This window comes from Ostrea edulis, chromosome 3 (assembly GCF_947568905.1).
Source record: "Ostrea edulis chromosome 3, xbOstEdul1.1, whole genome shotgun sequence".
NCBI lineage: Eukaryota > Metazoa > Mollusca > Bivalvia > Ostreida > Ostreidae > Ostrea > Ostrea edulis.
The window spans coordinates 7150234-7177336 of record NC_079166.1 but is presented as its reverse complement, the minus strand read 5'-3'; the positions used below and the strand labels follow the sequence as shown (position 1 = coordinate 7177336).

Below are 27103 nucleotides of genomic sequence, written 5' to 3'. Positions count from 1 at the left end.
AACGCCGAGTACACATCACGAGAACGTGTTCTAGGTGCAAGAATTGCAAGTAGTGTGGTCCGAGAACATGCACGTTTGTATGCACATGTTCTCGTCATTCGCGACTCTAACACAGTAGTTCATAACACTATAGCTCATGACTTGGTCAATCGAGTGAATTTTATTGACTTTATTGATAAAATTTCGAACTCCTGTGACTCTAAGGTCTGAATACCAAAACAACAGGAACGTCAATCTCGAACGCACTTATGGACGTTTATCAAAGGATTAACTCAATATGGTGGTCTCTTTTTCTTCTATAGGTGTCAGAAATTGAACTGTTTGCAACTGTGATGTGTTTAGTTTGATTAAAATGAAGATCATTTTTTGATATACTGGACGGACTAGTGAAATGCTTTGCGGACTAGTGAACATCAATAGTGACTAGTCCGAACGGACTAGTGCTTGAAAAAGTTAATTTCGAACCCTGTAGCCCCAAAGGCCAGATCACAACATAACTGAAAATGAATTCACATGATACTGGATGCCTCAACACCAATATGACTAACTTGATCTTGCTGTTCTGGATAAGACCAAGGTCACAATATCATGGTATGATATGAAAGACCTTGCCATATGAAATCTATATATATAGAATATGAAAGCTTTATCTTAAATATTTCAGGAGATATTAAATACCCTGGTAGGTAAGATTTTTTCTTATTAAAAGTAGACAACTTCCAAGTCAAGGTCACAAATACATCAAGGTCTGCAAGCCTTAATTACCTTGAATAGTTCAGAAGATATTGAATAGGTCAGGGATTTTTTTTTTAAAGTACAGTCAAACCTGTATTAAGAGACTGTCCAATGAAGAATGGAAAAAAGGTCACATATGACAGGCGGTCTCTTAATACAGGTTGCCTATTTCCGCAGTTAATGGATAAAATTTCGCAAATAATTTGTACAATGGAGAAAATTACTACATCTATTTGGAATTTATCATTAAGAATATCAAGTACGGTTTTAATAGTTGTAAAATAAAATTAATAATACACTGTAGTTAAAAATCTAGAAAACAATGTGTTGTATCATGATTTATTATTCATCAAAAATTACATTTAATCTGTTTAAAAATGATAAACATGCATTTCATATTACACATTTACATGAGATTTAAATCTCATTTATGAACTGCATGTAAATTTTCTAAAACTTATAAACACTTTGTTGTAAAGAGTATTTATGTATAGCCGTCCCGTGGGGATTCGGATTAGAATAGGTCCTCAGTACCTCTTGCCTGTTGTAGAAGGCGACTAAATGAAGGACCTTCAGATGAGACTGCAAAAACCGAGGTCCCGTGTCACACCAGGTGTGGCATGATAAAGATCCCTCCCTGCTCAAAGGCCATAAGCGCCGAGCATAGGCTGAAATTTTGCAGCCCTTCACCAGCTCTGGTGACGTCTCCATATGAGTGAAATATTCTCAACAGGGACGTTAAACAATATTTAATCAATCAATCATGTATAGCCTACTTGTACAGTGTAACTTAAAAATGCAATACTTGTGGTAAGAAAGCAAATGATGAAGTGTTGTGTCTCCTTTTGTACAATACATGCTGGGAATATGTTATTCAATTTGAGAAACATTAAATAAATCAACATATCCATTGTAAATGCACAGCAAATCTTTTAAGCTTTGAACTAATGCAGGCAACTGTCTTGAACTCGGACGTGTCAAATATTCGGGACATCTCGAAGTGAGCCACTAGTTCTGGTCATTATTCTGGAAATTAATTCAGAGGGCCTACTAAACAAGATCACCGCCAAACTATGCGTTATAAAACGAAAGTGTTAGGGGCGATAATTCCCAGAATAGTCGTGCATTTGAAAACGAAAGTGTAGGGGCGATAATTCCCAGAATAGTCGGCTCAACCAAAATCAAAAGTATTAATCGCGTTGTAATGGAAAAATGTACAGTCGTTAAATAAAGGTAAAATTTCGTGAAAATACACGAAAAGGTTTTAAAAATCATGGTCATTGGTCACATCAAGACAGGTGGTCGTTTAATACAGGTACAATATATAGAGCAACTTCTTGGGGGGGACTTTTTATGGTCACATACGACAGTGAGTCGCTTAATACAGTGGGTTGCTATGGCAGTTTTGACTGTAGGTCAAACTCCAATGTCAAAAGATCAAACACCATTGTGTACAAGGTCTTGCCATAAAGAATATATATACAAACTAGATGCGATCTCGTTGCGAGCAATGAGTGGGTCTTCCGTCCAATTTTAGATGTGATGAGATAAGAATTTGACCGAGATTTTCGTTCATAAATAATGATACAAAAATAATGTATAGACGTACAACTTATCTTCGGTAATGTTTTACAAATATTGATCATTTAAGTGTTATAAATTAAAGACTCTCTGCCCCTCTCGACCATTAATGAAAGGGGTCAGCCTTTTTCGAGAAAAAAGTTAATAATATTATTTACTGCAATACAAAATCGACTGATCAGGCGAGTCAAGTCGCCCGGAGGCCTTTTTTTTAATATATCATTCTAGATATATCTCGCAAAACTGAACAAATTTTGTTCTACATGTCCTATCAAAATTTTCTTGAGAAAAGTTATTGATTGCAACATTTATCAGACTGTTAAGGAGAGTCATAAGGCCCATGGGCCTTTTTCTTGATATCGTTTGAAAGATCTTGCAAAACTGAACAACTTTTGTTCTACATGTCTTATCAAAAGTTTCTCCAGAAAAAAGTTATTGATTGTGACACTAATCAAACTGTTCAGGTGAGCCATGAGGCCTGTTCGCCTTTTACATGATGTCTTATCAAAAGATCTTGCAAAACTGAACAACTTTTGTTCTAGATGTCTTATCAAAAGTTTCTTGACAAAAATATCATAGATTGCAACGATAACCCAACTGTTCAGGTGAGCCATGAGACCCGCAGGCCAATTTCTTAACATCGTTAGTTAACGCTTGCGAAACTGAACAACTTTTGTTCTACATGTCTTGTCAAAAGTTTCCCGAGAAAAAAGTTATTAATGTTATTAATTATGATACAAATCCGACTGTTCAGGCGAGCCATGACGCCCAGAGGTCTATTTTTTGATATCATTAGATAGATCTTGCAAAACCGAACAACTTTTATTCTACATGTCTTATCAAAAGTTTCGTGAGAAAAAAGTTAATCATTGTAACAGAAATTCAATGGTTCAGGCGAGCCATGAGGCCCATGGGCCCATTTCTTGATATGGCACGAAAGATCTCAATAAACTGTACAACTTTTGTTATATATGTCTAAGCAAAATATTTACGAGTTAAAAATTCTGATTTAAAACGTGGAAAAAAATTGGGCACTTTTTTAAACTCCATTTTCGACCCCTACTGAGCTTCCATACTAGGCACTTCCGGAAATTTTGAAAATCCAGGTGCACAACTACAACATGTCGTCTAACATCACTGAAAATTTCAGCACTCTAGCTTTTATCGTTTTTGAGATTTTGGCCACACAAAATGATCATCTAAAAATCGATAAAAGGGGGATAACTTTCGACCGGAAGTGAATTTTCAAAAATAAAAGAATATGTATCAGGTTTAGATCATGATACATCATCCCTAAAATTTTCAAAGAAATCCATCCAGCCATCTCTGAGAAATCGTCTGCACAAAATGTGTAAAGAGAAAAATATTAATAATAATAAAAGAAGTGAAAAATCAACAACAGAATAATAGAAGGGTCTTCCGTTGGAGACGGAAGACCCTAAATATGAAGCCCTATCTAACATAGTTCCAAATATATTTAATATGTCATGTTTTCTTAAAAGTAGGTCAAACTCCAAGTTCAAGGTCACAAGGTCAAAAATCATGACATGAAAGGAAAGGTCTTGCCATAAGAAATACAAATACAAGATATGAAAGATCTACTTTAAATAGCTAAGGACATTGTACTACAGTGGAGCCTCGTTAATCCGGACACTTTGGTTCCCAGCAAAATCGTCCGGATTATTGAAGCGTCCGGATAACTGAATTACATATTTTCTATCTTAAATTTACATAATAAGTAACCACTTACTTTATTGATGCGTAGTGAATTAAATACATTCTTTCATTGGATTTAACCATTTGCATTAGTAAATAAATTACGATAACGGATTTTTTTAGGGTCTGTAGAGGGCCAAAATTTGGCCCCATTCCCAATGCTGAAAACCAGGTGTTTTTCCCAAAATGATGCCTAAAAATTCCATATAATGGATGCTTTGATGAAAATATGCCATGAGGGGCCATCCAACCTTAGTGCGACTCTGTTGCAAAATAATTGACAGTTTTTTCTCTGCCAAAGACCAGAAATTAAAGCATGCTTAAGCCAGCCACATTGATAATAAAATATCAAATGGTTAATTTTTTTGCTTATTTTTCTTATTTATCTGTATGAAACAAATTTCCCAATTTCAATCAAATATCTCTGTTTTTCCCAAACTTGAAGGCCCTGGCCCCTGAATTCAAGGGGTAAAAAATCCCTGGATAATGTCAACATTTCCATGCATTAAAAGAAAAAAAAACCATTTACATGCATTTCAAAGCTCTAAAATTGAAATATACATGTGCAGTGTATTTGCCTATATGCTTACATTGTACATAATTGCATATTAGCACTACAAATAAATATACAAAACAGTGTACTGCATGCACTAAAACAGAAAATGAAGCACTATATGTAACTATAAATAATATTTCATCACACTTTTACTTCTTAAAGGGGCCGGTCATTCCGTCTGTCACAATTCACGGATTCAGTGGTCTGTTAAAACTATCTTCATCGTCGAATGTTGATTTAAGAATTTCATCTTTATCATGTCAGTTGACAACATTCTTTGACCAAAATTCCATCTGCCAGAATTTATATTTCTGATTCTATAATTATCCAGGCCAATATTGGAAGAACAAAATCATGATATCGTAATATTAAGGCGTACTACTGCTTTGATCTACCATACGCACCAAGCATTTTCATCATGCGATATTAATGAAACAAAACTCAGATGAAACCAACATTACGGGTACATACAAAATTTAATTGTCATTTTCCTTAAAATGGTAATTTTCTCACTTCTACCCAGAGTCGAAAAATTTAAAAGCAATGAAGCTCTACAACATCACAACAAGAATCAATCATACATAGGTACACTCTCACATGCCTGACATTTTAAACACTAAAAATTTACTACATGTACATATACATGCATGTGCATGCACATACATGCATATTTCACGCCAATCAACAGTATAAAATCCAGAATCTAGAAGTACATTCTGCACTCTTTAGATTTAAACAAGAATTCTGAGAGTATTGCATGGCAATACATAGTCCCCTACCGCTTGCAAAAATTACTGTACCACAAAATTATTCAAAGTTCATTATGTATGTAGGTTATGGTAAAAGGGAAAATTGGGGAACCAGGATAGGAAATCAACTACTATTTGAGTAGAGACTAGACCAGGGGAAAAAAAGAGAAATTTATAATTAGGTTTATAATTAGGTCTTTAAACTACTAGATATTAATACCTTATTTTGTTTACTAAATCCACATAACCTTGTATCTACAAAACAAACCTGTCTATACATCAGAGACTGTTTTAATGTTAGAAATAAGTTTTCAACAGTTTGATATTTTGTAATGTATCAATATATATGTGTATCTATGTATGGCTAACAACACATTCTTATATAATGTGCTTTAGTGCCAATAAAGAATTGAATTGAATTGAATTAAAGGACGTACACCTCATGTTTTCAAAGTATACAAAATTATATGCATTTTGTCTTCTTTATATGCTTATAGTAATTAATTCTAATAGTTCGTTCACCGAAATTTTGCGATAAATTAACCACAATACAGACTTAAATCTAAGCCCTGATTTCAAAAGTCTAGTTAATTAGGCAGGTAGCAGAGCTGCCAACATTATAAAATGGAAAATAGTAAGGTGGGGGTCAGGGGGCTGCCTAGACCCCCTGCCGCTGGAGATTTTTTTATGAATAAACATGTAACCTGAGCAATTTTAGGCACATTTCAATTCCAAATTTAATGAATTTAGACATACTAATTGTTATACATTTTACAATTTTACTGCAAAAGATCAAATACATCTTTTATTGATTTTACTTTCTAAAACTTGGGTAAAAAATAGTTACATTAGTATATTGCATAATTTTACAGTTACTGTGTCAGTTATTCTGGCAAGTTTTTATATATTATATATATAATTTTAGTTACTGAATCAGTTATTCTGGCAAGTTTTTTTTATGTCATTTTCGCTGCCGTGAGAAATGTTGAAGATTTGTCAAACAGATTGTACACGTATACAAACTCCCCCTTTCTGACTTTGAAACGAATACCGTATTTTGCCGAATATAATACGCAGTGGTGTTTAATACGCACCCCCCACTTTGAGCCTAAAAGTTGGTGAAAAAACGCACTTCGGGTGTATAATACGCAGCAAAAATTTTGACCAAGCGGTAATCTTTATTTTATACTTGGTGTTAATTTTCACTTAATATTTTTGCAGAAATAATGAATTCTAAACAACGCACAATAATTTGCAAACTTTTTGAGATGAGGTCTACATCGCGGTAATCTTCAATGAGAATCTTCAGGGAAATATCAACCCGGACAAGCCTGTTCATTTCAGCAAAGCACGAGATTTTGTAGCATTAAAGTCTTAACTGACTCGATATTTCCTTTGTTGAAACTTAAAATCAATCAAATAGCCGATGTTATAAAAATAAAATGAAACAATTAAACTATCGCTTATTTTACTGTAATCAACACACCATGGTAGGTACAAAGATGCAAATTATCAACTCCTCGTTAACTACGATGACTATTAAAATGTGTGGAAAAAAAATTTGTTAGGTATTTCTTTACCCGGAGGGGGTATCTAACAAAAGCAGTGTACACAACAATGGCTTCGTAAAACACATGCTTTTACGCAAGAATAGTTATTTCAAAGATTCAAATAAGTATTTCATTAAAAATTAGGCCTATTCATAAAACTTACAGTAAACAAACTTTTAGCAAGTGACAAAATTATTTTCCAACAATTTTAGCACGTGTCAAGGCATTATTGTGTACACATGCTTTCAATAATGGCGGCATGCGATGTAATGAATAGTCAGATCCAATGCAATTTGATTGGCTGTTTGTTTCATGATAATTGAATTATTTAGATATTGTAAGTATATATATCACATTTTCTGTAATTTTACGTTTCTGTAGTAATTTTCTTGAGGTCGAATTTTCTACTTAATAAATAGGTGAACGTGAAAAGGCGCGGCGTACAGTATCCGAAGCCTTGGTCTTTGAGTGAAATATTACACTACTTAATCGCCGAGTTTCATCTGGAAAAAAAGGTCAAAAACCTATTGTGGTATATAATACGCACCCCTTTCTGACACAAAAATATTCTCTAAAAAAAGTGTGTATTATATTCGGCAAAATACGGTAGATGATTACAGTGTACTTGCATATTGTTCTTTGAATTTCTAGCTCCATTAGGCTTTCTTCTTTGGGGGAGTATTGTTGTTATTTCCATCAACACATGCTTTACATTCAGTAGCAGCTGCCATATTGTTTATTTTAAAGCATTAAAATGATCTAGACTCTATATAGATATAGACTATGCAAACAAACGTAGTAACGACTATAGCTTGCTTATTATAAAAGTAAAAACCAATGACGGACAGCTCTAAAAATTTCAAAATGTCAAATAAGCGAAAATCGAAAGATGTACAGTGAAATCGTAAGTCATATTTTCGGCCCTAAAATCGTAAGCCTTACGCCAAAATCGTGAGGGTTGGCAGCTCTGAGGTAGCCACGTGGTACAGTGACGTCACATGCGCCCTTCGGATTGTGAAAGTACTATGAGGTATTACTAAAAACTCAGATTTTAGGGGCCTAATTTATTCACCATGGGCAACATTTAAATCGAAGTTGACAAATTTCCTGAGTTTTATATCTTATCGCCACCAGTGCATACAAATAGCTCAATGTAAATACCCAAATATAGCGAGGAAAGCAAGTATGAAATCAGCAATATTGCGAGTAAATAATGTTCATAGGGGTCACTGTCTACAAACTGTTCAGTAATGTTATTCCTTTATACATCTGTAATTGGCGCTGTTTTTCTAAAATAAACAGTGCAATCATTATTTATTTTTGGATTAGACCAATTATAATATGTTACATTGTTGACAACTATGCCCTAGGCCAAGCTACTAGCTGTCACAGGTGCATTTCACAAAGAAAGAAAAAGAAAAACAAGAGATGTTTGTAAAACACATATGCCCCCCATGGTGCAAAATTGAAAAGGGTTATACACACACACAAATATAATTGAGAGTAGTATCATCAATTCAAAATATTGAGCACACAATATCTTCCTATGTCAAGAGTGGATTGACCATGTGACCTAAAAATCAATAGGGGTCATCAACTCCTGAAGATGTACTAGTGTACCAAGTTTGATGTCTGTCAAGCAAAGGGTTCTCAAGATATTGAACGGACAGTATATTCCTATGTCCAGTTTGACCCTTGACCATGTGACCTCAAATTCATTAGTAGTCATCTTCTCCTGATGATGTACCAGTGTACCAAGGTCGATGTCTGTCAAGCAATGGGTTCTCAAGATGTTGATCGGACAGTATATTCTTATGTCCAGAGTAGATTGACCCTTGACCTTTGACCATGTGACCTCAAAATCAATATGGGTCATTTTCTTCTAAAGATATACCAGTGTACCAAGTTTGATGTCTGTCAAGCAAAGGATTCTTGAGACATTCAGTGGTCAATATATTCCTATGTCCAGATTGACCCTTGACCTTTGACCATGTGATCTCAAAACCAATAGGTGTCATCTTCTCCTGATGATGTACCAGTGTACCAAGTCTGATGTCTGTCAAGCAAAGGGTTCTCAAGATATTGAGCGGACAGTATATTCCTATGTCCAGAGTAGATTGACCCTTGACCTTTAACCTTTTGACCTAAAAAACAATTGGGGTCCTCTTCTTTTTATAATCAACCCACATATGAAATATCATTACAATCAAGTGAATGGTTCTCAAGATATTGAGCAGACAACTCATGGTTTACCACATGGGGTTAAGACCAGCAGTTTGACCTTGACCTTTGACCACGTGACCTGAAAATCCATAGGGATCATCTACTCTCTAAGGAAAGCCTCTGTATCAATTTTGGCTATTATAAAGCAAAGGGGTCAAAAGATATTGAGTGGACAACACATAGGCTTAAGACCAGAGGTTTGACCTTGACCTTTGACCATGTGACCTGAAGGTCAATAGGGATCATCTACTCTCCAAGGGCAACCCTTGTACCAAGTTTGGTAGTTATCATGCATAGGGGTCAAAAGTTATTGAGTGGACAACACATGGTCTACCTCATGGGGTAAAGACCAGCAGTTTGACCTTGACCTTTGACCATGTGACCTGAAAATCTATAAGGATCATCTACTCTCCAGGGGCAACCCCTGTACCAAGTTTGGTTGTTATTAAGCAAAGGGGTCGAAAGATATTGAGTGGACAACACATGGTCTACAGACCGACCGACCGACAGTTGCAAAACAATATGCCCTCTTTTTTTCAAAGGGGGGCATAAAAACACAAATCAATAACTATAATCAAATTTAAAGTGGAAATCACATTATTTTATTTTAATAAAGCAATCTTATTATTATTTTTGAATTGCGATCAGGACCTCGATAGGAAGCGGGAGCACAGCATTATACTGATGCACTCTTGAAAGATTTTATGAGTTCAATGAGGAAATAATTTTATAATTATAATTTTAGGAACTACAATAGTCTATTATTTTTATAATTAAAAGTTCAATTATTTTGTATCATTAAATTTTTCGTAAATTTACCAGTTGGTAGAAACTGAGAGCACAAGTTACATTGTATATGTTGTTACAAGGTGAAGGTCAGTTGATCCGAGTGTGTATTGAATTTGAAGACCAAAACAGAATGTATGCTGTAGGCCTACCAGTGCTTATAAGCTTCCATATATCCATTTTCTTGCAGCTTATCTGGGTCTCTGTTCAAGTGGTTTTTGAAAAAGTGATTGGGTGTTTGTTTTGATTTGAATTTCATCGCTTTCAAACTCCAAAACTACGCAAAATATTTCATATAAAACACATTTAAAGTAGTTTAAGGCATGAAAAGAATTAATTTTGATGAAAAAGTTTAGAAACATGCGTTGAGTCCTTTAACCATATCAATAAACTGTGACATGTAGGTGATCAAGAATAATTTAGCTATATTGTTGTATTACTATGCTAGAAGTTTTAATGAGTGTAGTACTCTTTTCTACAGAGATAAGAAACTAGGATGTAAACTAACAATTCATGCTATTTTTTTATGTTCAAGGGCCATAACTTAATGAAAAATCAACAGACCGAGACAAAATTCGAACTTGATCTGTAACTTGTTATGGCAAAGTAAGGTACTAATTATCAAATGAATATCAACTGAAATGCAAACTGAACTTGTATTCCTCTGAGAGGAAGCCTTTGACTAAATATCAGGGCAATATCTGTATCTGTAAATGAAAAAGCCCGGAAAACTGTTTGACCTATTTTTTCCAAAACACAGATCAAGGATGGACCAATCCAGCTGAAATGCACATTGAACTTGTATTCCTCTGAGAGGAGGCCTTTGACTAAATATCAGGGCAATACCTGTATCCGTATGAAAAAAAGCCCGAAAAACTGTTTGACCTATTTTTAGCTGAAAAGTAGTTCAAGGATGGACCAATCCAGCTGAAAAGCAATCTGAACTTGTATTCCTCCGACAAGAAGCCTGTGACTAAATTTCAGCACAATATCTGTATTCGTAATGAAAAAAAGGCCCGGAAAACTGCTTGTCCTATTTTTAGCCCCAAAGTAGGTCAAGGACGGACCAATCCAGCTGAAATGCAAACTGAACTTGTAATCCTCCAAGAGAAAACCTGTGACTAAATTTCAGGACAACATCTGTATCCACAATGAAAAAAAGCTCGGAAAACTGTTTGACCTACTTTAAGTCCTAATGTACGTCACGAACAGATGAACCAATTCAGCTGAAATGCAAAGTGAACTTGTATTCCTCTGAAAGGAAACTTATGAGTAAATTTCAGGGCAATATCTATCTGTAAGAAAAAAAGTCTGGAAAACTGTTTGACCTACTTATAGCCTTAAAGTAGGTCAAGGATGGACCAATCCAGCTGAAATGCAAACTCACTCTTTCAAAGTTGTATATGCATCTGTTACGGGAAAAAGTCCGGAAAACATGACCCCGGACGGACAGCCAGCCAGTCAGACAGACACATGGACAGCATCATAACATAATACGTCCCGTTCAGTGACCGTCATATAAAAATGTGTAGATCTATAATGGTGGGTGTTTTCTGTAATCAAAACAGTGCCCTTTGTAACATTCTGAAATACTGTATAATGGTATTTTCTGAGGATGTCCATTTTTTGCAGATATAAAAAAATCTGCAAAAATTACAAATGCAATATATATATATTATTACTACAGTAACTTGATCCAAAGAGTCGGATCACGTTGAGTTGACAGGCACAGATCATCAGATCACACGAGACGCGAAGCGTCAAGTTTGATCTGATGATCTGCACCTGTCAACAAGACGTGATCCGACTCTTCGGATCAAGTTACTGTAGTAACAAGATGTACCGTGAGCAATGTTCACTAAGAATACCCTCCGCTCACCCCAATCTCCCAAAGGGTGTTGTAAATAGGTATAAATTACCTCTTTCCTGAGTGTAAGAATATGGTATGCCTTTGTAGAAGAAAATGGAAGATATAGTCCGAACACAAATCCATGGCATAAACCTATAATTTTGACCTTGAGATCAAAGGTCAAGGTCATAAAGAGGTCATGAATGTACATGACACATAGTCTCTTGGTGATACACCCATGTCTTATGGTATGACTATGTCAAAACCCTATAATCAATTTTGACCTTGAGGTCAAAGTTCAAGGTCATATACAGGTCATAAAGGTACTCCACACATCGTCTCATGGTGATACACTCATGTGTCAAATATGATATGCCTGTGTCAAAGAACAAAGAAGTCATGGCCCTGACACGAATCCATTGTAAAAACCTTTAATTTTGACCTTGAGGTCAAGGTCATATGGAGGTCATGAAGGTACATGACACATCGTCTCATGGTGATACACTTATGTGTCAAATATGGTATGCCTATGTCAAAGAACAAAGAAGTTAAGGCCTGGACACGAATCCATTGTAAAAAACCTTTAATTTTGACCTTGAGGTCAAGGGTCAAGATCATATAGAGGTCGTGAAGGTACTCGACACATTGTCTCATGGTGATCCACCTGTGTGCCAAATATGGTATGTCTAAGTCAAAGAACAAAGAAGTTATGGACCGGACACAAATCTGCAGACAGACAGACAGACGGACGGACAGAAAGACAGACAGAGTGATTCCTATATACCCCCCCAGAACTTCGTTCGGGGGGGTATAATGATAAATTTATCATATACCCCCTTATGCATTTTAAATCCACATTTATAAGATAATAAATGTAATCCAAATTATCAAAAACACAGACATACCATGAAATTATGTTTTGTGTACGCAGTTTCGTTTGTGACGCGGTCAATATTTTCCACAAATAACGTTGCGCTGATGCATTGTGACGGCATCAGTTTCAGAGGATACTGATACGGAATCAGAAAACCAGTATGGTTATCCGGAAAACCAGATCACACGCTGTGAAATCCACAGTATCGAAGAACGATACATTGATGGGTATAATACATATATATATCTCGATACATATAAGTATATAGATAGGTATAATGCAACCACATAAATTGAACATGCATAATTTTAGAGATCCATGCAATTGCAAAAATGTCCACAACAGAAAATACCCATTATACAGTATTGCAATTATTAATTTACCTTTGTGAATTGAAGTGTACAGGAATCTTTTTTATTTCGTTTCCTTTCTGCATCTAGAAAAGATATATTTTCCCCTCATCAATAAAATAGCAATACATAAACAAACAATGACAACATAATCATTGGAATTTTTTGTAAAAATTCAATGACATATTGTCTTTGCATGTTCTCACTTTACATACATGTAACCTTAGGTTGTATGGGTTTCAGCTCAATTAAATTGGTATATGAAAATAATCACTTACATGCATATAAATTCTTGCAACTTCTTTACCAATAAAGACAATTAATTAATGTACATGCAGTTGTGTAAGTATATTCAATAACATTACCATTTGTTGACAAATCCTTTTTCATACTAAAATAGTCACAATCTTTTTCCACTTCTATCATGTCTATATCATTCTCATTATCTGAAAACAAAAACCTGTTTTTTGTGATGAATCCTATAAACTGCACTAAGCATCCTAAATTCATGATTACAAAATCTGTAAGACAAATAATTTTAAATCAATGAAAGGTGTCAAGTAAGTCTGAAATAGAAGGGGGGGGGGGGTGGATTGCAACAAAACTTTCCTGATACAGAAACATTGATCTGTATAGAAACATTAACATACAGCTTTTCAGTTTAATAAAATTGTAGTTTTAAGGCAGTGATTGCAAGGTATCACGTGGTTTCTTCATGTATCTAAAAAGAGACTATTTTCGTATCCGGAATACGTCAATCGCTTAAGCATCAGTAATATTGACAGACGATGGAAACAATTTAAGACTTAATTGTCAGCTATAACCAGACACAGGGTAAAGTGAAAATATGTTTAGAAATATACAAAAAAAAAATTAATGAAAAATCCCTTATGTTTTAATTATCTTTTAAATAAGAGTCATAAGGCCCTAAGTCTCCATGATACATCCCCCCCCCATGTTAATTTTCAGTCTTACAACACATAAATTTAATTCACAAACCACTAGGCCTATTAAAATCATAATATTATACAATAATATAAATTCTATAACATGTATATGATGTTAGTGCACATAAGTCTAAAATGCTGGCTTTGTAAAATTTAAGGGAAACTAGGGGTGGGACGATACAGCATAAAGCCGATCCGATACGTATCACGATACCATAGACACGATACGATATATATCGCGATACTTTTCATGTTAGTAAAAGACTGTAAAAAGAGTTTCAAACTTTCAAATTTAATAAGGGAAAAACAAATTCACATCATAGTTTTGACTAGAAATGAAATAGCACCATAGTTACTTGACTACCTTTGATTTATCTGTGGTTCGAACCCCATTTTTCTCATAAACAGGTAGCCCGAATGAGTCCCAAACCGCAGATTTAGCGCCAGTTGGTATTACTAATTTGACGAAGTCCTGCTTCGTCGCCATTTTTGACAATCATATCGTACTTTTACTTTCACTTTCGAGTGTAAAATAACTGAATTCTTCCGTTCGGATTTTTTTGGATTAAATGGAAGTATCGTTATTTCAGTGGGTGTATCGATATGTAGATCGTCAGAAAAAATATCGCGATGCATCGGTGCACCGATGTATCGTCCCAACCCTAAGGGAAACCCTCAGGCGGAGAAAACACAGGATATGTAAATGCATCATTTTGTGCACAAAATATTATATTACATATATACACACATGAAACAATGTAGTGTATTTGGGGGGGGGGGGGGGGGTTATTATTCTATATTTAAGCTCGCGGGCTAGAATGCCCATTTATCTATCTCTCTCTTCCCGCGTGTTCCGACTAGTTGGACACCATATCAAGAGTTCAGCAGTATTAATCTGTATATTGTTAGTTTATTGTTGGATCAGTGATTTATTATATATGATTCCCACCTAAAACGATTTGGTTGTTTTTACTGTTTGGGGAAATCACTTCATTGGCGTCGCCGATAGGATATATGGCGATCTTTTGAGACCAAAGCGATGCCTATATAGGGAACACCACGCTGTTTGGCCACATGTAATCAATTTTGATTTAATTCAATTTGATTTTTAAAGCATTAAATGAGTCGTTGTGAATTTAGTATGAGTAAATTTATGCAATTTCACATATTCATTTTCCTGTTGATCTGATCTTGTGCTAGGCCCATAGTACAGCAGTATGTATTTGCATTTGTTTAAAGTTGTCAGGCAGGAACAATATCAGTATGAGCCAAAAGCAATGGTCATTTAGTTTGGGTAGGGGGAGTCCCAGGCTCATGAGTGGCATGGGTGTCCTGGAGGGTAATGTGGCTAGACCGGGTGGTTTGGCAGTACTGTGGTTGGGGAAGTAGATATGTCCATCACCCAAGGGAATCGAATTCGATCTCTGCTATGGGGACAACTGGGAATGAACAAAGCCAAGGGCTGGGAGCTGCACAAGGAAATGATCAGGTCATGACCATGTTGGGGGCATTAGAGACCACTCAGACCATGATGGCATCCAATTTAGCTCAAATGACCCAAATACTTGCGGATTTGTCAGATCTTTCAGGGGGTAACCGCTCCCAGGAACCCAGTTCCAAGGAGGATATCGGTACTAGTAGTAATACTGTGAGCAGCCCAAATATGACTAGCTCGAGTAGTATTACAGGGAATCTTGGGTCGGATGTTCCCATTTATGCGACCAGTATCCCAAGCAACACTTGGGTTGCCCCCTACCAGAGCAGTACAGTTTTCTCACAGGGGTTCAATCAAGACAAGGGACTACACAAGACCCACCCAGAGTCCCTGTTTCTAGTGGGTTTGGCAGTAACCCGGGTGTAGTATCTCCCAGTCAAAGTGTTAGTGGGGGGACACAGTGGCGAGACAGTAGGGGGGGTTGTGCCCTGGGGGAAGCCCCTCTACAGTAATGTGAGTGTATCAAGCCCTGATATGTTGGGCCACCCTATGCACCCAGGAGCACATGTGCACACAAGTACGGAATCCCTCAAGGCCCAGAGCCACCCATGTTCTGCCCTGGGGCAGGGATATAGGGGTCAGCCCACTAGTGGGTCTGTGTCTGTAGTCACTTTCAGAAATCCAGCAGCTGGACTGGGTTCAGTAGGCAGTGAAGTTCCATTTGCACCAGAGATGGGGCGATTACATTGTAAATGTAATTGATTACGATTACGATTACTTTGAAAATCTATGATTACGATTACGATTACGATTACACATATTTTGAAAGTAATTTATTACAATTACGATTACTGTGAAAAGTAATCATGATTATATGCTTTTGAACAAGAAAAACAACAAATATTTACTGGTTTTATTAATAAGAGGGTATACTAGTTCAGATTATTAAGTTTAATTTAAACAGATTTAGACCTTAGTAGCTATTGAATACATGCAAATACTGTAAGTATAATATCATATAGATATGGATAAATCTTATGATGGCACACATAACATACATAAGCTGCAACTGTTATCTATTAAATAATTATTTTAATATGAATATAAAGTAATCATTGTAATCATTATTGTAATCATAAATTACGATTACTTTGCCAAAGTAATTGATTACGATTACGATTACTTTGCTTCAAAAACAAATGTAATCAATTACGATTACGATTACTTAAAAAAATGTAATCGATTGTAATCAATTACGATTACTGATTACGATTACCCCATCTCTGATTTGCACCCCCATCAGTTAGGGAAAGTACTTCTCTGGGGACCTCAGAGAAGTTCTCTGGATCAACGCCCACATGGTCATCTCGTAGTGATTCATCTAAGCCAAGGCGCAATATTCCAGCTGAGGCTAAAAGCCTCAAGTATACTAGTGGCCTTGAGTGGGGTTTGTTCTATGCCAAGTTTAGAACATTAGCTCGCTACTATGGGTGGAATGATGATGACAGCTTATTGGCCCTCAGCGTCTCTGTTGAGGGGCCTGCACTAAGGTATTTTCATCTCCTCTCATCACGTGGGGAGGACATGACATTCCACGAAATAACTGCCCGATTCAAACAGCGTTTTAGTAAAGGCACCCTGCAGGCAGCCTCGCAGGTCGAATTCAACTCCATGATTCAGGCGGCCAAGGAGAGTCTAGAGCAGTGGGGGGACCGCGTCATGGAAACTGCACAGTGTGCTCTAGGGGCAAGGGTTCCTGGTCAAGTGCTCCAGGAGCAGGCAGTCCTGCGATTCGCGATGGGATGTTTAGATGTGCGAGCAGGCCCGAGGTTGATCGACAACCCCCGTTAATATTGATGAGGCTGTTCAGCAAATAAAGACATACCAACTTAGTCGCCAGGCCTTAGCCCACCATCGTAAAGGGGTGCGTTCTATTTCATGTGACAGTCGGTCATCAGGTGGGGAGCAGTCTAGGTCTCCTTCACCAGCTCAACGTAGAGCTTCTTATGAAAGTTGGGGTCAGGCGAGCTCACCCAAATCTGGAGAGGTGCCCTGGGATAGATCAATGCGTGGTAGTGAGAGTAAGGTCACTCAAAGTAGGCAGGGAGTTTTCCCCGAGCCCTCATCGGCGCCAACAGGGGTCTGTACTTGTCATCTGCATGGCTAGCAAAGATGACGCATGCGGATGGGGTTCAATGTTTTGAGTGTCATCAGTCTGGGCATTATCATCGCAAGTGCCCTAACCGACCTAGGTCCGAGTCCCCAGCTCCACCAAACTCCCGCCAAGAGAAGGAGGCATAGGGTAAACGTGCGTTTTTCAAAATCCCCAACCGTTGGGGCTGCAACTAGAGTTACACCATCTGTGAGGTCTGGGGTGGTTGGATGTGGGGAAAGTGCATGGTGAGTACCCGTGTTACGGCACGTTTGGTCGCCTGGCGACGATACGTGCGGCACATTTGGTTGCTGACAACCATTCGTGCCGCACATTTCGTCACCAGCGACCAAACATGCCGCATGTATCATCGCCCAGCAACCGAATGTGCCGTGAGGGTGGACACTAATGGTCTTCAATTTTAGGCCATACCCTAGCAAGAATGGTCGCCATCCAAGCCCCCTGTCCCAAACATCAACTTTGCTTTTGTTTTGCAAAAAGGGTGTGTGTTCATGTGTGTGTGTATTCGTTTGTGTGTGTCTGTGTATTTGAGTGACAGTGTGAGTGTGTGCGTGCATACACGTGCATGTGTGTATATATTTGTGTGCATGCATGCATATGTGTGTGCATTCATGTGCAATAAAGTTTGTTTTGCATTACACACACACATACCTGCACACATTTGTGACTCAGGTCAAGTACGATACAAAGTCAACAAACAAAAAAGCTGGGCATTTCTGGATGGAATTTGATGTGAATTTATTCTGCAAACACACGAGTTGCAACATTTTAGCAACACAATACTCTTCCATACCATCCTTGTGGCATGTCATTTTTACATTTATTCCTCTGAACAGATAACTCACAAATCTTATAAGACATCTTATATAAGATATAAAATATCTTAATATGTTTTTTATACAAGATATCTTATATAGTATATAATATATCTCATAAATTGTATAAGATGTCTTATTAACGTTTTTTGATTTAAGATATCTCATTAACTCTTATAAGATATTTTATAACTGTTATAAGGTATCTTATAAAAGAAATTTTACAATATATCTCATATATTTTATAAGATATCTTGTAAAACATATAAGATATCTTATATGTTTTATAAGATATTTCTTAAACTTTATAAAATATTTTCTATTTCTATAAAATATCTAATAAATGAATTTTTATAAGATATCTTATAAACTATATAAAGTATCATATTGTTGTGTAATACAGTAAAATATCTGTATCTCGAATATGGTTTATCTTGAATACCCCGCTTGAGTCGAAGTCGACCGCCGGTCCCGGCCGTTTTCCCTACATAAATGATTAAAAAAACTTATATATGATATTTCGAAAACGCTAATCTCGAATACTCCGATTATGTCGAAGTATTTTCAAGGTCCCATACCCTAAATTCACCTGGTTTATCTCGAAGTACAGTCAATTTTATGCTCTGCTTACCATACCTGGCGTCGTTAAGTCACACATTCACACCCGCGGCTACATCAATTATAATCAATTATAATTAATGACCGCTAATCCACGCTCGCCTTTTCCGGGTAAACCCAGGTCGCAATAAATGATTCAACAGCTTGGGTGATTAGTGAAGCCTTTCAACATTACGGCTAAAGTTCACCGCCACTAACACACCCGATTCCAGGGATGTTGTTTTGAATGACACACGCTCTATCATTAACATGTGGGTTAGATAAACGCACGAAATCATCGAAGTACGCTTGAAGGTAATGCTCTTAATATAGATAATGCATTTAATAGTATACGCTTCATCATTAAAACTAGTACAGAGAAAACACGAAAATTTATTTAATAAACATTTAAAAGTTTGATTTTTTTAAAAATCCGTCTTTTTTGTTTCTTACGTGATAGGTTCTTTCATTACAGCGCAATAACTATACATCCCAGTCGAGCCTGGACATCAGTAAACTTAAAGTAAGCATTCAGGCACGATCATCTTAATTTTGAAACACATTGTGAATTCAATTGGATGTTTATATATATTAAAAAAAAATAAAATGTTTGTCTTTGAAATTCCACAATATTAATTTATCAACTTGTATTAAACTATAAGAAACGGCAACAGGGTTTTTGTTTATAATGCAAATCCCATACTATGCATCAAATATCCTCCTTCAAAAAAAATATCCCAGATCGATTTTGGATATCTCGAACCCCCGGATATCTCGAAGTTTTTTCGAGGTCCCTCGGACTTCGAGATAGAGATATTTTACTGTACTTGTACTTAGAGTGAAATCTGTGACCTAGTTTGTTCTAAAGTTCAATGTTTATCACGTAGTAGAAAGATGACGAACTGTGTCTTTCAAGAATGTACCAGAAAATTTATTCTGATTATATGAATGCAATGTGAATTTAGCCGATAAGCTCTGGTTAGACAAGCACTTTAGGCATTTTGGATTATGCTATAACTGGAACTAGGACTTAGGAATTTTGTTGGAAATTAACAGCCGATTTGTGATTTGTTTTGTATACAGATTCAACTCGGCACGCACATTGTTAATTGTTCACCTATTGTAAGTTAGTACTTTGTTATTATTATAATTTTCTTTCAATAATTGCAAATAAATATCATACTTGTTTGACTGCCTTTGTTAGTAAATTCTGCTGCTGGGTAATTCTGACCCATAACAATATGAATTTACTTTTATAACATGTATAAGATATCTTATAAAACATATTTGATATCCCGTATATTTCATAAGATATCTCATAAAGTTGATGAGATATCTTAAAAAATTCATTTATGAGATATCTTCTTATAAAACATATGAGATATTTTAGATATTTTATAAGATAGCTTAAAAAAATAAATTTATAAGATATCTTCTATCTTTTACAGATATATCATAAACTTTATAAGATATCTTGTTTAATATACAAGATATTTTATAAAGTTTATGAGATATCTTACAGTCCCTGAAACGTTCTACTTTACCATTTTTCCGTTCGCTCACCGCTCGTTCACCGTTCGTTCAGCTTGCTTTCACCGTGCGCTCTCCATTCACAGTTTTATCTTCCGTGCGGAGGGTGTCGTTATTGCCGAAGGGCTCATGAGCGATGGCATGAATTCTTTGAGGAGGTAGATGATATAGAGCCGCTTACCTCTCTATTCTCAGAGAGTAAAATTTCAAGACAGCTCTATGCCCTTTGTCAAAGAGAAATTGGAGTCTCTATAGCTCCGTCTGTGAACCGGTTTCTTGCAACTGGGCCGCTCTAGCAGGCATACTCAGGGGTGAACCTCAAAGACGGACGGTTACCGCAAGTATGTATGACTGTTGTGTGCGACTCTCATTCGGCGCTGCAATGTTTGGTTGAGGGCACCATCCAGGATGAAAATCTTGCCGTGCGACAGCTGTCGGGGGACAGTGCGGTTTCCACAGGGAATGGGTCGGATTTCAAGGGTATTTCATTAGCTTCGTACGACCCAGAAGAACTTGCAGCAAAGCAGCACGCTGATCCAGCTTTTCGTTTCCTCATGGACTTTCTAAAATCAAGGTTAACACCGAGGGAAAATGAACTAGTCTTGTCAGGGCCTGAGGAAAAATGCTATTACCTAGAAAGTAGTCAATTCAAGTTAGACGATAAAGGCGTGATATGGAAAGTAAATGCCCCTGACCCAGACCGACTCCTGGTCCCGAGGAGTTTACGTAAATGAGGTTTTGTCTTTATTGCACAATATCCCGAGCTTGGGGCACCAAAGGGTGCAACGCACAAAGGGCAGGGCTCGGGATAACTTCTATTGGTGCACTGATATCAAAACCTATGTGTTTAGGTGTGACATTTGCTGTTGGAACAAACGTGGTTCTCTGCCCTTGCGATCTGGGCTCAAAAGTTATCAAGCGGGAACCCCAATGGAAAAGGTTCATTTGGACTTTCTGGGACCACTCCCTCGCGCTGAATCGGGTAATGAGTATATGCTCATGATGGTGGATAGTTTCACCAAGTGGGTCGAGTGTGTGCCATTGCTCTCCCAGACCGCTGAGGTGACCGCGAGCGGCAATAAAGGAATTTTTTGTGCGGTTCGGGTATCCCATTTGAGATTTTCACCGACCTGGGCTGAAACTTTGAGAGCGAGTTGTTCCGAAAGGTCTATGACCTGCTTGTCATGCACAAGTCACAGACTACGTCATACAGACTCTCGGGCAATAGGCAGGTGGAGCGTTATAACCACACTCTTATGGATGCGGTCGGTGCTATGTGGACAACCACGTTAAGGCTTGGGACAGTCACTTGGGTTTGTTGGCTGGGGCACTGTGCTCCGCAATCAACCGTCATACGGGGTATACCCCCAATCGTCTCATGTTAGGGCGAGAAGTGAACAGCCCTGCCACCCTTGTGTTTAGGCCTCCCCCAGGGGAATCCTTGGTAAATGGGGGGAGGGGTAGTTGACAAATATGTTTCGGGACTTGAGGGATCACTCAGGTTGTCCCATGAAGTAGCACGGGAAAAATTGTGTGCTGCTCAAAAGTTGATGAAAAGAGATTATGACCTCCATCTTCATGAAAGGAAATATAAGGTCAGGGATTTGGTGTATTGGCGGTGGAATGTTGGTAAGGTCGAGTCTGTATGGTTGGGCCCTGGCATGGTGGCTAAAGTAAAGTCTGACACAACTTATTTAATCTGGAGACGTCGCCAAAATAATATTATGCACCATGATAGGCTCAAGTCGTGCAACTTGCAGCAGATCCCAAAATGGATTCGAGACTATAAGGATCATGAGTACAAGGAATCTGTAAGTGGGGAAGCTCAGAATCGGTTGCCGAACAACGCCCCTAAAGCCTCTGAAAAAACGGGAAAAGGGGCTAGTACCAGCGATAGTGCACCTTACCTGAGGACACGAAGTCGAACTGGGGTGGATCGACTTGGAGCGGACTCGTTGAATAAACCCTAGGACTCGGCAGATCAGAGGCGAAAGAGGCCTGGTGCAGTCGCGATATCGGTACTGCCTGTGCAAGTACACAAACCTCCGTGGTTTCATGGTGCAGTGTGAAACTTGCAAAGACTGGTTTCATCCGGCATGCGTGGGGGAGACGGAAAATAACATCAATCAATTTACAAGTTATCACCGCCCTGATTGCAAATTGGTGGGGGTGTAAGGAGGGAGCCATACTGGGGGGTGGTCGTAAGCAGGGATTAGGCAGAGATAAGTCCTCCACTGTAAGTGCGGGGGCATTGTTATTTAAGTTTGTTGGAATGTTTCAGGGAAAGGAAAGAGAAAAGAAAAGGAGGCGCCAGCGGGGTTTTCGTCACTACCTTTAATGACGGTGGACCAGCAGTCCGGCATATACATGATGTACACTGCCCAGCTGGCATTGAGGACCCAGCGAGGATGGTCGAGTTCTTCAGGACCATTGCCCGCTTTCTCCATCTGCCCCAGGAGGGCAGGGATGATGAGCGAGCACTCGATGAGTTAGGGGCGGTTGTCCAGAGGGGCTTCGGGCCTGTATTTGCTGGTTTTGGCACCAGATGGCATGACATGGCCAATAACCTGGCCGAGTACCTTGGGGTGGATCCCCTGACGGCTCTTGACCTAGAGTGGTTACAGCATGTGAGGATATTGGCTCACCCACGCGTCATAGCAGACCTGCTGAATCGCTTGCAGCCAGACATGCGCCAGCCTTGGCAGGATAGACCATACCAGCAAGATGCTGTAACCTAGCCTGCGTGAGGCGCAACAGGTCCTCGACTTCAGTCCCGACTGCACAACGGGCATCCCCGCAGCCATCGGGCAACAGAGTTTACCCATTCCACAGGAGGACTGGGAGTGTGTTGACATCCCGAGTCCTGTTCATCCCATCCAACGGGAGGACTGGGAGTCAGAGTGTGTTGACATCCTGAGTCCTGCCCATGAATGCAAGGCACCTCCAGTCCCAGCAAGGATCCAAGTCATTGATGCTCACTGGCATCCCACCCGAATGTCAGTGAGGATGGACTTGGTTTCCCTTATGGAGGGATTTGCATACCTCCAGATTTCTAAGGATATTCCTGTCCAGGTCATTGGGTGTGTGCTGTCTATGTTGATGGCCCAACACCACCTGCTGATTTATCCCAAGAGCCTGGTTAGGTAACTGCTGTTGGCTTGCACCCGACACAGGTTGCAGCGGTAACGTCTGACACCATTGAGTTGCTTGTGAATCGGTGTATGGAGAGTGACTGGGTGATTGGGGAGGTGGGCCTCGATTACTTTAAGGGGTCAAACTGGGGTCACCAGGTGGGTACTGAGTGAGTTTTGCCGGCTGGTCACTCCTCTCACCCCCTTGGTGCTCCATCTCTGGGGGGCTGCTTCTGACCCAATGGGTCGGGAGCCACTACTGGACTGCCAGAACATCTTGGATCGGACTCGTACCCCCGTGGGTGCCACTGTACCTATATTCTTTTACTGGGGGTCCCTCCCAGGTGGAAGAGTGGATAGCTACAGGGAGGGTTGTATTTTTTGGGGTCAGCGGGCTCATCCAGCACTTCTCCCAGGAGCAACTCCAGGGAGTAAGTCGGATCCCCGCTGATCGCTTATTGGTCGAGACGAACAGCCCACAACTCAGAGTTGGCCAGAGATGACTCCTGGCCAAATCGGGGTAGTTTACCAAAGGGTGGCTGAGGTGCGCCAAATAGGTTTTGGACTGTTGGCAGGACTGGTAATACGAAATTTCCGTATCCTGTTCAGGCAACAGTTGTGGAACATTCCATTCCCCTGATGCTCATTCCATTTGATTATGTGAGCTGCTTAAGTGTTCCAGCGTTCCTGGGTCCAGGAAGGACTAGGCCTGCATGTTGCTGAGGATCGCCTGGCATGAAGCAGTCATTCCAGAGGAATTGGACTTAATGTCTAACTTTTTATCAATCATACCTGAGTTTTATAATTTGGACAGTTAATGTTAAATAAAATTATTGTATTTAGATACCTTGTAAATCACAAGAGGTTTATTATCATTATATTTCATGTAAATGCTTTATATAGATATTGTGTAATGCAAATGGCCTCCACCTTGTTGGGATTGGGACATTCCTCCACAAAATGGGGGGGGGGGAATGTAGTGTATTGGGGGGGGGGGGGGGGGGGTATTCTATATTTAAGCTCACGGGCTCGAATGCCCATTTATCTCTCTCTCTCTCTCTTCCCGCGTGTTCTGACTAGTTGAACACCATATCAAGAGTTCAGCAGTATTAATGTGTAAATTGTAAGTTTATTGTTGGATCAGTGATTTATTATATATGATTCCTACCTACAGTGATTTGGTTGTTTTTACTGTTTGGGGAAATCACTTTAATAACAATATTAAAGGTGCAAGCAGTAACTCTGGAGCAAGCGTTTCTCAGCTTATAGGCAAAGTTTTATTGACTTATAAGCATATAGATATTCTGAGTGATCTTAACCTTTCCAAAATGACCTGATTAGTGACCTTGGTCCAAAAGATCAATAACTGTAGAAATATTGTTGAAATGAAGGGTTTTTCCCCATATATAAGACATATGTTCTAGGTGACCTTGACATTTTTGAAAAATTAACTTGAGAGACCTTTGTCTGAGAGCCTTTTGCCTGTTACTTATTTGTGTGATATAATATATGATCATTCAAAAATTGTTGACTATTGAAATGAGGATCTTTTTAATTTGATTTAGTAATGCAGTTCTTTATTTATGGAGGATTGTAAACAGCCCTAGGGCAAAGAATATGCTCTCCTGGAATAGGAAGATTTTCCTTGAATAAGGTATGCATTCAAAGTAACCATAACTTTTCAAAATGACCCTACTCCAAAAGTTCCTGTCCCAAGAGAAACAGTGGAGGGGGGGGGGGGGGCATAAAAAAATTGCATTTCAAATCTCAAATATAAAACATGATTTTTCACAATATCAAATATAAAACATGATACATGATTTTTCACAATATTATGAAGTTTAAACTTGGCTTGTCAAAAATCAGAAGAAAATTTTTTGCAAGCATGGCACAAGTTTTCTCAATCAAAAGACTGCATATACACTTATAGAAATATTGTGAAAAACAGAAACATATTTACCTGATCAGGATATGGGGCTCACGGCGGGTGTGACCGGTCAACAGGGGATGCTTACTCCTCCTAGGCACCTGATCCCACCTCTGGTGTGTCCAGGGGTCCGTGTTTGCCCAACTATCTATTTTGTATTGATTGTAGGAGTTATGAGATTGATCACTGTTCGTTATCTTCACCTTGCATTCTTACCCGAACATGAATCGATCTTTGAGAGGAACTTTCCTATAGTCATCAGTTGACTTATAGCAGGAGGACAATGGTATACATTTTCATTGGTACATCTTGAATGCCGTTTCTGTATAAAAAAGTCTCTGTCCTCCTCAGAAACGCATACATGGGTGTTGATTTTTTTCTTGAAAGATATTCAAATTAAAAAAAAAACTTGTAGATCTTAATTATTTACAAAATCTTTTACCATGGCGAGTAGAAATTTGAAAATGGCGACCAGAAATATATCTAGGTCGCCATTTTGCGACCTGATAGCAGATGTGACTTGGAGTACTGATATATATTTCTATGTAAAACTATGATCCCCTATTGTGGCCCCACCCTACCCCTGGGGTCCATGATTTTAGAATTCTAGAATCTGTACTATGTCAGGAAGCTGTTCGCTTCAAACAAGTGATTTGACTGTTATACTAACTCTCCATAGAACTATTACTAACGTCTAAGTATGTAAATTCCATAAAATAAACTATATCACTAAGTTTCCATTCAAATGATGACTTCCATGGCGCAATATTCTATCTCCCGAAATTGAAGAGTTCCAATAGTTTTTTTTTAAATTAGCGAAAGACAAGATGGAATGTGTAGATACAATGTATCAGTAACTTGATAAGAACTAGACCAGACTAGGGCTGTCACGGTTTCAAAATTTTTTGAGTCGAGTCAGTTCAGGATTTTAATTTGGGATCACGTATTGGGTCTATATCGCTGTTTCAAAATCTTAATACATTGTACAAATGTATATGCATTTAAACTCTCCAACACAAAATTTTTATCTGAATAATATCTTAATAGCTAAAACCTATGATAACAGACATGTTGTCTTGCTGGAAACAATCATTTACAGTTAAGTATATCAACCTTAAATGTCTCCCTGTGACATTTCTGTTTTCATTTTTCCTGGTTACAGGACCTTCCAGTCTATCCCAAAAGCACCGGACCATCAGATACAACCAATGAGAATTGATTTGGACCGATGTACTGGTTGGTAAAATCGGTCAGTATGTCCGAAGGTTGTACAACATCGGTTGGGTTTCAAATCTTATTTTCCATATTTTATCGTTTAGACGCTTTCACATGAAAAATCACCGAAGCTCATTTTAGAGAGTTTATTATTTGTTTTGTTTTGTTAAAAAAGAATGTGGTATGCTATTGTTTACAAAATTTTGGAAAGAAATGGATATCAATCTAAGTTTATTATATCTTTCACATTTCAAACAATTTTTGGGGTAAAAGTTAAAATTTAATTGTGACTATATATATGCATATTGAAAATTAAGATGCTTTATTTTACAGAATCAATATTTCACTTGTTTAAATTGTTTGT

The 27103-nt window shown here is 38.2% G+C and overlaps 1 protein-coding gene and 1 long non-coding RNA gene across 19 annotated transcripts in view; one reads left to right on the top strand and one right to left on the bottom strand.

The window, feature by feature from the left end:
- Window positions 1–27103, top strand: part of LOC125677395 (uncharacterized) — a 244908-nt gene that overhangs the window by 181473 nt on the left and 36332 nt on the right. The window lies entirely within an intron of this gene.
- Window positions 1–27103, bottom strand: part of LOC125661778 (uncharacterized) — a 122195-nt gene that overhangs the window by 77925 nt on the left and 17167 nt on the right. For 7 of the 18 annotated variants that reach the window (XR_008801665.1, XR_008801673.1, XR_008801669.1 and 4 more), the window contains 4 exons: window positions 25558–25672; window positions 13335–13415; window positions 13003–13055; window positions 11284–11449 (listed from right to left, as the gene is read on the bottom strand). Coding sequence is in view for 7 of the 18 variants with exons in the window: in XM_056159848.1 (XP_056015823.1) it covers window positions 20834–21029; window positions 25558–25672 (311 nt within the window). In the remaining 11 variants the exon portion in view is untranslated. Of the gene's footprint in view, window positions 1–11283; window positions 11450–13002; window positions 13056–13334; window positions 13416–20482; window positions 21030–25557; window positions 25673–27103 lie in introns of those variants that run through there. The other 11 variants (XM_056159850.1, XM_056159852.1, XM_056159853.1 and 8 more) reach the window with 4 other exon arrangements.